The sequence below is a fragment of the Hypomesus nipponensis genome, chromosome 21 (assembly GCF_054491055.1).
Source record: "Hypomesus nipponensis isolate SF chromosome 21, ASM5449105v1, whole genome shotgun sequence".
Lineage (NCBI taxonomy): Eukaryota > Metazoa > Chordata > Actinopteri > Osmeriformes > Osmeridae > Hypomesus > Hypomesus nipponensis.
The window spans coordinates 1,295,472-1,308,397 of NC_140381.1; the positions used below are offsets into that span (position 1 = coordinate 1,295,472).

The window sequence follows — 12,926 nt, forward strand, 5'->3', positions numbered from 1 at the left end:
GCTGGTGTTCCTGTGACCGTGTGTGCTCCGTGCGGTTTGACCCTCTGGTCGTGGCTGTGACCAGGAAGCAGGAAGAAGCACAACAGGAAATGAGTGTGTAAATATGGAGGCGCAGAGACGACTGGGAGTCTTCTATGTCTGTGGAGGCTACTCACCTGCTGCATCAGCAGGGGGGCGGGGGGGAGGGAGGGAGGGATGGGGCGGGAGGTCATTTGGTTCAGGTTTCATGTGTGCAAGGTGAACCCCTGCTTGAGAAGTGTTGTGAGTAGCCTCTGCTTAGATATTTGCTCCTGTGACAAGCTGAGAGGACCTCTATCTGGTTGGTAATTAAAGATTATGTTTTCAACACAGCTGTGGCCCTGGTCTTGTGTTGTGTGGATCATGTGACTGGCAAGGAGACAAGGTTGCACTAAGTAGCCTGCTAAGTAGCCTGAGAGGCCTTGGTTCTGTTACATTATTAATAACATTAAAGAACCAAGTTCTACTCATCACTCATCAGACACATCAGACAAGGTTATACTGGCGGGGGGACAGATGGAAGGGAACCAGCATCTGATTCCTTCAGCGGGGGAGAGATGGAGAGACAGAGAGAGGGAGATGGAGAGACAGAGAGAGGGAGATGGAGAGACAGAGAGGGAGATGGAGAGACAGAGGGAGAGATGGAGAGACAGAGAGAGGGAGATGGAGAGACAGAGAGAGGGAGATGGAGAGACAGAGAGGGAGATGGAGAGACAGAGAGAGAGATGGAGAGACAGAGAGAGGGAGATGGAGAGACAGAGAGAGAGATGGAGAGACAGAGAGAGAGATGGAGAGACAGAGAGAGGGAGGTGGAGAGACAGAGAGAGGGAGATGGAGAGACAGAGAGAGGGAGAGACAGAGAGAGGAAGATGTAGAGACAAAGAGAGGAAAATGGAGAGACAGAGGGAGAGATGGAGAGACAGAGAGGGAGATGGAGAGACAAGCAGCAGATAGATACCAGGGTTAAATACAGAGCAGGTAGGTTGCACAGCCTGGGGCAGAAACAGGCAGTGTGTGTTTATTAAATGGACTATAAAAGCATTTCCCTGAAAATATTCGGATGTGTCAGAGTGAGCGAGTGCGTGTGTTTGTGTATTGGGAAAGAGGCTGCAAGCTATGCGCGCACCGGGTATGACATCCCTCCGCGCGCGACCGGTCGCCCCCCCCCCGCCTCCTCCTGGACAGTTTACCGGACCAGAGCTCGCTCGGGTTTCATAAGATGCGCAAGCTGCAAACTGCAGTATAAAACCCCGGCGTCGTTGAGGCTGAGGTGATCAACATTCTTTGGACCGTTCAGCCACCGTTTCTTTGGCGGAGCAGGACAGAAGACTTCCAGACACGGGACCGGACAGTGACACACCCCGTCGCAATGTGAGTAAAAGTGAATTTCCTCGGACGTGCCCTAGATAACCATAGACTGTTTAATTGAAACACTATAAAGAAGGCAAAGTTTTCCAATGTCATCCTCACATCTCAGTTGGTGTGGAAAGGGCGGATGCAGTTATCCGGTGACGATGCAGTGTCTTTGGTCACAGCAAGGAGAGGGAGGAGGGAGGCTCCAGATATGTTACCTGTCCGTTTCTAAGTTTGATCCTACTGCGTCTACACGACTCCCGGTTCTGTTGTAGCCTGGTGTATGATTCAGACGTTAAGTTCACGTCTGAACTTTACGCTAGCTTAAAAACTCACTTTGCAACACCGATGATGCGGTGTTTCAATTTCTACTTTGGCAGCATTTTACTTAAAATCTGCTACCTTCAGCTTAAATTGGCAACATTGATGTTACTTTATGTAGGGCTGGGTGAAGTAGCAACCCGTCTACCGCATAACGACAGGTTTGGCTCGATTACACCTTTAAATAACTGTTACTTGGTCGGATATGTGGCTTGTTAGGGTAATTGTCACTTCCTATTAGACAGCCAAGGTTGTTTTTAAGATAATTGGATCTGTAGCGTACCCATGGTGACCTTAAAATGCCTTTGCTTCTTAGAGGAGCTGGCATGGTGATGCAGCAAAAACTCTCTCTCCCCCCCCCCCTCTCTCTCTCTCTCTCTCTCTCTCTCTCTCTCTTCTCTCTCAGAGGATAATGTGTCCCACATCACATCTGCAGTGAAACACCTGCCTCTCTCTCTCGCATGCACACATACACATATACACACACACACAAATACACACACAGATTTGACTTGAGCGGTGTGTGTGTGTGTGTGTGCACCTTCAGGTTCATCTTCTCAGGGTTGGTGGTGTGGGCTCTGATGGTTACAGCTGAGAGTAGCATTGGGTAAGAACATCTCCTTATTCTTTAGTATATATATCTGTGTGTGTGTGTGTGTGTGGATATTTCCAAGGCGTTGATATGTGTTTGTGTTCTCAGACGCAGCACAAACTCTAGTTTCTGCACAGAGTCCAGAGAATGTCTGGAGTATGAGCTCGTGTGCAAAACTGACCAATATGAGGTGAGCGTCTTTAAAACACACACACACAACCACACCATCATGCACATACACACACCAAATGTACATGGCACACCACCATGTATGATCTTTCCTGTGTGTGTGTGTGTGTGTGTGTGTGACTGTGTGTGTGTATATGTAACTCTGTGTGTGTATGTGACTGTGTGTGTTTTCCAGGTACGTCACTACAGCCCTACACGCTGGGTGTGTGACTGTGTGTGTTCCAGGTACGCCACTACAGCCCTACACGCTGGGTGTGTGACTGTGTGTGTGTGTGTTCCAGGTACGCCACTACAGCCCTACACGCTGGGTGTCCACAGACGCGGAGGCCTACTTCCTGGGTGTGGGAGCAGCCATGGCCTTCAGACGACTCTTCCAGTACATCACTGGAGCCAACCATCTAGGTACAGGGTCCCTGTGTGTGTGTGTGACTGTGACTGTGTGTGACTGTGTGTGACTGTGACTGTGACTGTGTGTGACTGTGACTGTGTGGCCCTGTGACTGTGTGTGACTGTGTGTGACTGTGTGTGACTGTGTGTGACTGTGACTGTGACTGTGACTGTGACTGTGACTGTGTGTGACTGTGACTGTGTGTGACTGTGTGTGACTGTGTGTGACTGTGACTGTGTGTGACTGTGACTGTGTGTGACTGTGTGTGAGTGTGACTGTGTGTGACTGTGTGTGACTGTGACTGTGTGTGTGTGTGACTGTGTGTGACTGTGTGTGACTGTGACTGTGTGTGACTGTGACTGTGTGTGACTGTGACTGTGTGTGACTGTGTGTGACTGTGACTGTGTGTGACTGTGTGTGACTGTGACTGTGTGTGACTGTGTGTGTGTGTGTCAGGGCTCCAGATGGAGATGACCGCCCCGGTGCTGGTCAGAGTTCCTGAGGAGACCAGGGTCTGGGAGCCTGCCGTCTACACCCTCAACTTCCTGCTTCCATCAGCCTATCAGGACAACCCTCCCTCACCCACCAATGAGAAGGTTAGCTCAACCCCCCCCTCAGACCAATCAGAATGTGATTGACTGAGAGAGAGAAAAAAGAGACAGAGAAACAGAGAATGATCAGGGGTAATCAAATCTCCGGTCAACGTTTTCAACAATCTCTGTTCACAGTGTATATGTACATGGAAACCCAGGTTATCTCTGCATATCACAATCTGTCTCCATGAGAACCGGCATATCACTTATTTGTCTCCTTGACAACTAATCCTCAGAGTCAACCTATCTACCTGTCCTGCCCTCTCTGTGTGTGTGTGATTCCACGGTCTGTGTGTGTGTGTGTGTGTGCAGCTGTACTTTACAGACATGCCAGACCTGGATGTGTACGTGCGGGGCTACGGGGGCTGGATGCTGTCGGTCTCCTCCAGACTCCACGCTCACCTGCTCTCTCAACAGCTGCAGCTCCTGCACGCGCCTTACAACCTGTCCTACCACTACGGAGTGGGCTACGACAGGTACACACACACCTACGACAGGCACACACACACCTACGACAGGCACACACACACCTACGACAGGTACACACACACACCTATGACAGGTACACACACCTACGACAGGTACACACCCACCTACGACAGGCACACACACACCTACGACAGGTACACACACACCTACGACAGGTACACACACACCTACGACAGGCACACACACACTTTGTACTAGTCTTTGTCTCCTGCCCTGACTGTTTTCTGTGTGTGTGTGTGTGTGTGTTTAGCCCCCTGAAGTTGTTAAACAGACATAACGAGGTGTGGTATGTCGCAGAGGGAGAAGTCGTGTGCAACAACTCACAAGAACCAACGTCCACACACCCCCCCTCCGACACCCCTTCACACACTCCTACACACACTCCTACACACACTCCTTCACACACCCCCTCCGACACACCTACACACACTCCTACACACACTCCTTCACACACCCCCTCCGACACACCTACACAAAAACCCACCGACACCCCTACACACACACCGTCCCAGTCCGCAGTTAACTCCCCAATGCCCTCCCCCTCCCACCCACCCCCCAACCTGCCCTCCTCCCCCTCCCACCCACCCCCCAACCTGCCCTCCCCCCCCTCCCGCACGCCCTCCTTCCCCTCCCAAATGCCCCCATCTCACACACCCTCCTCCCCCTCCTCCCCCTCCTCCCCCTCTTCCCCCTCTCACACACCCTCCTCCCCCTCTTCCCCCTCTCACACACCCTCCTCCCCCTCTTCCCCCACCCACACACCCCCCTCCCCCCTCTCCCTGAACCCTAGCGTGTCTGACCCCTCTTCTGACCAGCCAGTGAGCGACACAGCTGCCTGGACCACTCCTGACCCCTGACTCCTGACCCCTGACTCCTGACTCCTGCACCCTGAACCCGTCAGCAGGAAATGAACACATATTTGCTCTCATCATATTCTGAGGGAGAGAGAGAGAGAGAGGGAGAGGGGTTGAAAGAGCAAGGGGGAGAGAGAGAGAGATAGTGACCATGTGCAGTGTCTTTCCTCTTCTCTCTAACTGTGGTCCCAGTGTATTCGTCTCCTAGTGTGTTACTCCAGCCCAACCCTTCCTCTGCTGTTGTCTGTGCTCCACCCTGCCCCTGGTGGAGAGCTCTTGTTACTGCAGCTGCATCTTAAACTCAGCAACCACACTGCATCTTATCTACAACCCTCACATCCCTAATCCCTCCATACAGCCAATCAACTCTCCCCGCTCCCTCCATACAGCCAATCAAATTTCCACGCTCCCTCCATACAGCCAATCAGATCTCTCTGGCCACCCCATGTAATCAATCATATTGTTGCTAGGCCTCTCAGCTAATCCAGGGACATTGCTCAGCTACTAAATAGCCTTAGAACTAGGATGTATGCCATGAATATATCAATATCCAACTAGCTTGTGGTAGATGGTGATTGATTAATTGTTTAAATAAAAATCAAATGGATTGACTGTTGATTGACTAGTTGTTTGACTAATTTACTGGTTGATTTATTGATCACAGATAGGGCTGTGTAGAAGTATATAAAGTTTATTTGACTCAATAAAAGATAGTGACAATGTTGCTATGTCTTTAATCTGTCTTTCACTCCTTTCCTCTTCCTCTCTCTCTTCTTTTTCTCTTCCTTTCTCTCTCGATCTTTACAGTCATTAACAGTAGAAATGTTTCACCCCAGGTGCTAAAACCTGTTCATCAAACAAAGAATCAGGAACCTTTAGGTTGGTGAGAAGAAACACACACGCTTCCTGTTTCATTGTTTTACTGAAGAAAAGAGGTACAGGTATGAAGAAGAAGAAGGTCTGTATGTGTGTGTGTGTGTGTGTTCAGGACATGTGAGTAGAATCACTTTGCTGTTGTCATTATGATTTCCCCACTGGAGACTGTGCCTGGGGAGGGAGAGAGAAAGAAAGAGACAGAGAGAGAGCAGGGAGGGTATAGAGGTTGGTTAAAGCTGTTTAGAGATGCCAGGCAGCGGGGTAACTAAAAGATGTTATCACCATGTTACATTCAATAAAGTTACAGTTATTTAAGTTTTCTTCCATAAAGTTGCATTAAAGAAAGTCCCAAAGATCCACTATCAGGTGTAATTCCTCTCTAAACCTGCAAGGGCGCTGTCTCACCTCCCACTGAGAAGCTGGAGGAAGAGGAGTTGCTGGATATGATGCCTCCTGATGACATCACAGCTGAGCCCCCATCTATCACCATTCCACCACCTGATGACATCAGGCCGCCTTCTGATGACATCACAACAGAGCCCCCATCTATCACCATTCCACCACCTGATGACATCAGGCCGCCTTCTGATGACATCACAACAGAGCCCCCATCTATCACCATCCCACCACCTGATGACATCAGTCCACCACCTGATGACATCAGTCCACCTCCTGATGACATCAGTCCACCTCCTGATGACATCACAACAGAGCCCCCATCCATCACCATCCCACCACCTGATGACATCATGGCGCCATCTGATGACATCACAACAGAGCCCCCATCCATCACCATGCTACCACTTGATGACATCATCGTACTTCCTGATGACATCACAGCAGAGCCCCCATCCATCACCATGCTACCACCTGATGACATCAGGCCGCCTCCTGATGACATCACAACTAAGCCCCCATCCATCACCATCCCACCACCTGATGACATCATGGCGCCATCTGATGACATCACAACAGAGCCCCCATCCATCACCATGCTACCACCTGATGACATCATTGTACTTCCTGATGACATCACAGCAGAGCCCCCATCCATCACCATGCTACCACCTGATGACATCAGGCTACCACCTGATGACATCAGGCCACCTCCTGATGACATCACAACAGAGCCCCCATCCATCACCATGCTACCACCTGATGACATCATGGCGCCATCTGATGACATCACAACAGAGCCCCCATCCATCACCATGCTACCACCTGATGACATAATCTCCAAGCCCCCACCAGACAAGATAGCGCTGCCTGATGACATCATGGCGCTGCCTGATGACATCTCAGCGGAGCCTCCAGACATCAAGGCCCCTCCTCCAGATTCCATTAACATCGCTGCTCCTCCGGCGCCTCCTGATGACATCACCACCTCACCGCCGGAGGAGGAGCTACTGAAGGAGGTGGAGCTAAACTCGACAGCGCTGGACTGCACAATCTCGCCTGATACCAAGCCAGCACCGCCTGATGACATCACAGCCCCACCAGCAGACTCAAGCAAGGCTGTTCCACCCTCCATCACGACTCCACCTGAGAACGAGGAGAGGAGGAGAGTAGAGAGGGGAGGAGGGGAATAGAGAGGGGAGGGAAGGGGATGAGAGAGGGGCAACACTGAAGTGCTCCCATTCTACTGCAGAGTAAAAAAAATGATCAGCTTAGAAACCAGGAAGTAGGAACCCCACTGCGGCGCTTACCTGATGACATCACAGCCCCTCCAGCGGACATTCCGGAAGAGACTTCTGAGCTGCTGGACCTGGTCACCACAGAGATCTCTACCACCTCCCCGCCCCCAGGCGCTAGCGCGGCGCCCCCTGATGACGTCACAGAAGAGCCCAGCCCGGACGCGGTGTCACTTGAGCCGGTGGAAGAGGAAATCTCCGTTCTGCTGGACCTGATGATCGTAGCCCCGCCCCCTGATGATGTCACAGAAGAGCCCAGCCCGGACAGGGCGGAGCCTCCTGATGACATCGTCACAGCCCCGACGACTCCTGATGACTTAATCAACGCGGTGTCACTTGAGCCGGTGGAAGAGGAAACCTCCGTTCTGCTGGACCTGATGATCGTAGCCCCGCCCCCTGATGATGTCACAGAGGAGGCCAGCCCGGACAGTGCGGCACCTCCAGATGACATCATCGCCCCACCCGAAGAGGAGCTGTAGGAGCTGCCAGACTTCATCGTCACGGCCGCGCCCCCGCCCGAAGACAAGCCCACCAGTCCGCCCCCGACGCCCCCTGATGACATCACACCCGCTCGGGCGACAGAGCCGAAGGAGGAGCTTGAAGACTTCACCGCCATCGACGACCCTGACCCTGACGACATGACCAGCCCAGCCCTGCCCAGCCCAACGCCTCCGATCCCACCCTCCGTGACCAGGCTCCTAGAGACCCTGCCCCCCCCCACGGCCAGCCCCCCGGCCACCCCCCCGGCCCCCTCCAGCAGCTGCTTGTAGGTGGTGATCTCCACCTCCAGGCGGCTCTTGATGTCCAGCAGCATCTGGTAGTCCTGAGCCTGTTGCTGAGCGCCCTCCCTCAGAGATGCCAGCTCCTGCTCCAGCCCCGACACCAGCTTAGACCCTGACACCAGGCGCTGGTGGAACTGCAGACCCACCTCCGACAGACGATCATCCAGGTTGGCATTCTGGAGGGGGGAGGGAGGAGGGAGACAGGGGTTGAAGGTGGGGGAGGAAGGTGGGGTTACGGAGAAGGAAGATAGCATTTGGGGTGGAATGAGCAAGTGTGTGTGTGTGTGTGAGACTCACTGCCATGTATAAGGCCTCCAGCTCAATCTGCAGGGCCGTGGCATGGTTCCGACCCTCGCTCATGTCCGAGCTTTCAGAGTTCACGACCTCCATCACCTGAGCCTTCTTCATCTCTACCTACACACACACATGCACCCACACATACACACACATACACAGAGACACATATACACACACATTCACACACACATGCACACACAAACACCCATACACAGAGACAACACAAACAAACACACAAAGGGAAAATGTTTTGCATATGCACAATGAAACTCCTTGGTGTTTGTGTGTATCTGCCTGTGTGTATCTGCCTGTGTGTGTGTCTGCCTGTGTGTGTATCTGCCTGTGTGTGTATCTGCCTGTGTGTGTACCTGCCTGTGTGTGTACCTGCCTGTGTGTGTACCTGCCTGTGTGTGTACCTGCCTGTGTGTATCTGCCTGTGTGTGTATCTGCCTGTGTGTATCTGCCTGTGTGTGTATCTGCCTGTGTGTACCTGCCTGTGTGTACCTGCCTGTGTGTGTACCTGCCTGTGTGTGTACCTGCCTGTGTGTGTGTGTGTGTGCTCCACACCTGGGTCATGTACCTGCCTGTGTGTGTGTGTGTGTGTGCTCCACACCTGGGTCATGTACCTGCCTGTGTGTGTACCTGCCTGTGTGTGTGTGTGTGTGCTCCACACCTGGGTCATGTACCTGCCTGTGTGTGTACCTGCCTGTGTGTGTACCTGCCTGTGTGTGTGTGTGTGTGCTCCACACCTGGGTCATGTACCTGCCTGTGTGTGTACCTGCCTGTGTGTGTGTGTGTGTGCTCCACACCTGGGTCATGTACCTGCCTGTGTGTGTACCTGCCTGTGTGTGTGTGTGTGTGCTCCACACCTGGGTCATGTACCTGCCTGTGTGTGTGTGTGTGTGCTCCACACCTGGGTCATGTACCTGCCTGTGTGTGTACCTGCCTGTGTGTGTGTGTGTGTGCTCCACACCTGGGTCATGTACCAGCCCTCAGCCTGGCGGCGGTTGCTCTCCACCACAGCCTCGTACTCAGCACGGATGTCGGCCATGGCCTGGGCCAGGTCTGTGGTGCGGGACTCTGCCATCTCCACATTCACTGTACCGCCCAGCCGGCCATGCAGGGACGCCAGGTTCTGGAGGGAGGAGGAGGGAGGAGGCGCAGGGTGTTAGAGATCATCTCTGAACACAGAGGGAGGGAAAGAAACTGAAAGAGAGAGAAAAGGACAGAGAGGTGGAAAGAGAGATGCTACAAATGATTAGTGTAAACAGGTTAACCTGTTGATGGATCTTTATTGTGGTCGCGTGCTCCTCCATGAGCAAGTTCAGGTCTTGGACCAAGGCCTGGTTGGCTGAGTTGTAGTCTTGCTGGAGAGCCCGCAGTCCCGCGATATCTCCCTCCACCGTCTGACGCACGGACACCTCCGTCTCCCACCTGCCAGCCACGCGCAGAGATGCGTGAGTGTTTCACAGAAATGCGTGTGTAAGAATGTAGCCTTCTTCTGCGTAGGCTGCCTCTTTCCTTTTTCTGTCTTTTGATTTTACGCACCAATTGTGTAAGTGTTTATTGTGAGTTACACTTGTTAATAACTGTGTTCAACAACATACTTTATCAACAGTTAATGTTTCCACAACAGACAATATTAACAGTTGAAGGGTTTAACAACATACTTCATTCTGAAGTCGTCAGCCGCCAGTTTGGCATTATCGATCTCGAGAGCCAGGTACGTGTTCATTAACATGACAGAAAGTAACTGCGAAAGAATAACACGGATGGACGTCGTCAGATTGTGTGTGGGTCTGTGTGTGTCAATAAAAATCCAACTTAAAAATTCATAATGGCATAATTTGAATCCTACATCACAGCAATTACATTTGAATCCAAGACGAGTGTAAAATCAAACGAGCCAGACTGTCAGACCTACCTGGTCTCGGAGCGGTTTCAGCTGGTGGTCGTACACGGTGAAGTCCCGAGTCACTATCTTGTCTGCAGTGAAACTCTTCAACTTCTGCTCGAGCTGGCGGTTAGTAGTCTCGAGCATCCGCACCTGATCCAGGTAGAGCGCCAAACGGTCGTTCAGGGACTGCATGTGCAGTTTTTCGTTCCCAGTGAAACCGATGGACATACCACCACCCATACCGGCGCCGAACCCTGCTCCGCCGCCTCCGCCCGAGCCCATACGAAACCCAGCCCCTCCTCCTCCACCACCGCCCCCGAAGCCTTTACCAAAGGATCCATAGCTAAAGCCACTGCCCCCGCCCCCAAAACTGGAGCGCACGGAGCCCAAAGACCCCGCATGAGACATCGCCCGGTGGGATCCGGAGAACGACTGAGCAGAGTACCGTTGACCGACCAGCGTCATAACTGCGGTTTCTCAAACACAACAACTGCCTAAGCGCGAGAGAGACTTCAGTCCGCTATCGTTACTGCCGTGGCTGCGCGCGTGCTGCTGTGACGCCGTGGTGAGCGTGTCCTTTTGTCGTCTGATGTGTGTGAAGTCTTCATGCGTTAAGAACCGGGGATATATATACAGGGTGACGCCTGTTCTCCACGCCCCGGTGGAGTGCGATTGGACACCTGTGGTTTAACGCCCTCAAGCATTTGTTCTGTTGTTTTATATAACGATCTCCGAACTATGTCTGTGGTATAGAGAGAGGAGAGGGGGATGAGTGAGAAAGAAACAGGACAATGAAGAGAGAAGAAGAAAAGGGTGGGTGAGAGAGAGAGGAGAAGAGGTCGAGGGGGTGGAATGGGTGAGAGAGAGGGGGGGAATGGGTGAGAGAGAGGGGAATGGGTGAGAGAGAGGGGAATGGGTGAGAGAGAGGGGAATGGGTGAGAGAGAGGGGGGGAATGGGTGAGAGAGAGGGGAATGGGTGAGAGAGAGGGGAATGGGTGAGAGAGAGGGGAATGGGTGAGAGAGAGGGGAATGGGTGAGAGAGAGGGGGGGAATGGGTGAGAGAGAGGGGAATGGGTGAGAGAGAGGGGAATGGGTGAGAGAGAGGGGAATGGGTGAGAGAGAGGGGAATGGGTGAGAGAGAGGGGGGGAATGGGTGAGAGAGAGGGGAATGGGTGAGAGAGAGGGGAATGGGTGAGAGAAAGGGGAATGGGTGAGAGAGAGGGGGGGAATGGGTGAGAGAGAGGGGGGGAATGGGTGAGAGAGAGGGGGAGAGAGAATAAGAGGGAGAAGAGGCGTAAGTGTTTGTGGGTTTAAATTGGTGTCTCGTGGTCATGAAACACAAAAGCACAATCATTATTATACATAATCAGGGCACTACCCTCATGTGAGAAAATCATTACTCTACACTAAGTGTGTGTGTTTGTGTGTGTGCATATGTGTGTGTGTGCGTGTGCATGCATCAAAGACTGTCATGTCAGTAGGCGATTGATTGAAGTAAAGCAAGCACAATAACGTCAAATAGTTTTACTGTGAACCAACAAAATGGATCAAACTAATTCATCTTGACATCCAGAAATTCAAATGAAAGAACTTTTAAACGAAAGTCACCATTCAGGCTGCAAAAGTGTAGTGAACTTTCCAAACTTACATGTCACACCAGTGACAGCGAGATGAGAGGAGAGAGAGAGAGGAGAGGGGAAGGGAGGGGAACAGAGGAGAGAGAGAAAGGAGAGTGTAGATGTGTTGGAGGCATTAACTTTGCTTTGTTTATATACCACGTTGGTGGTGCTAATTAATCTGCAGTTTTACGTAACACAACAAAACAAAGTTGTATAATGGCTCCAAAAGGGAGAGAGGGAGGAAGGGAGAGAGAGAGAGGGAGAGAGGGAGGAAAGGAGAGATAAGATGTGTGTTTGGCACAGAAGTTTGCCACCGGGGTGGAGCAAGATGAAGCCTGCGTAGTGTTCACATCCAAGTTGCCCCGGGGGGGAATCAGAGGGTTAGAGACAAGAGGGACCAGAGGGGGGAGAGGAGGGGAGCGTTCTTACTCGTGGGAATGTTTGATGAAGCATGTCAAAGACTAAGAATCAGGAAGCTGAATCGGTAATAAATCTTTGTTGAGAGTTGTTAGATAGTGAGCTTAGTCAGGAAGTTAGGCACTAAAGTTTTTAACATCTAAACAAATACAGGTATGGGTATGTCTGCATGTATGTGTGTGTGTGCATGTGTGCGCATGTTTGTGTGTGTGCATGTGTGTGCATGTGTGCGCATGTGTGTGTGTGTGTGTGCATCTGTCAATGTGTGTGTGTGCGGTTGTCTCCATTCCTGCAGAGGGCTGGAATATGCAGGTGCTGCAGAACAGAACATACCCTGCAGCCATGATCCATTACATCTGACCTTTACTGATAGTCACCTGTGTGTGTGTGTGTGTGTGTGTAAGTCTGTGTGTGTGTGTAAGTCTGTGTGTGTGTGTGTGTTTCTACATTCTATCACTGACAGTCCGCTGTTGTCTTCTTGCCTCTTCTGTCTGTGTCTCCTTCCCTTGCTTCCTCCCTCCATTCCTCCTTGTGTGTATGTCTATGTGTG

General features: G+C 51.8%; 3 protein-coding genes across 3 annotated transcripts; 1 reads left to right on the forward strand and 2 right to left on the reverse strand.

Annotated features, from left to right (window-relative positions):
- Positions 1-1,245: 1,245 nt before the first annotated feature.
- On the forward strand, positions 1,246-4,800 carry soul5l (heme-binding protein soul5, like). Its single transcript, XM_084685895.1, has 8 exons — positions 1,246-1,389; positions 2,240-2,299; positions 2,393-2,474; positions 2,755-2,875; positions 3,318-3,457; positions 3,767-3,930; positions 4,194-4,580; positions 4,734-4,800. Coding segments are annotated over exons 1-8 (1,023 nt in total). The 5' UTR covers positions 1,246-1,387.
- A 900-nt stretch (positions 4,801-5,700) lies between these two features.
- LOC146237274 (uncharacterized) lies at positions 5,701-7,816 on the reverse strand. Its single transcript, XM_084685191.1, has 3 exons — positions 7,380-7,816; positions 6,079-7,215; positions 5,701-5,844 (listed from the first exon to the last, which is right to left on the reverse strand). The coding sequence occupies exons 1-3, from the start codon at positions 7,813-7,815 to the stop codon at positions 5,801-5,803; spliced, it is 1,617 nt and encodes a 538-aa protein (XP_084541317.1). The 5' UTR covers position 7,816; the 3' UTR covers positions 5,701-5,800.
- A 46-nt stretch (positions 7,817-7,862) lies between these two features.
- LOC146237275 (keratin, type I cytoskeletal 19) lies at positions 7,863-10,925 on the reverse strand. Its single transcript, XM_084685896.1, has 7 exons — positions 10,368-10,925; positions 10,114-10,196; positions 9,721-9,877; positions 9,417-9,578; positions 8,444-8,560; positions 8,032-8,322; positions 7,863-7,916 (listed from the first exon to the last, which is right to left on the reverse strand). The coding sequence occupies exons 1-7, from the start codon at positions 10,803-10,805 to the stop codon at positions 7,863-7,865; spliced, it is 1,302 nt and encodes a 433-aa protein (XP_084542022.1). The 5' UTR covers positions 10,806-10,925.
- Positions 10,926-12,926: the final 2,001 nt, after the last annotated feature.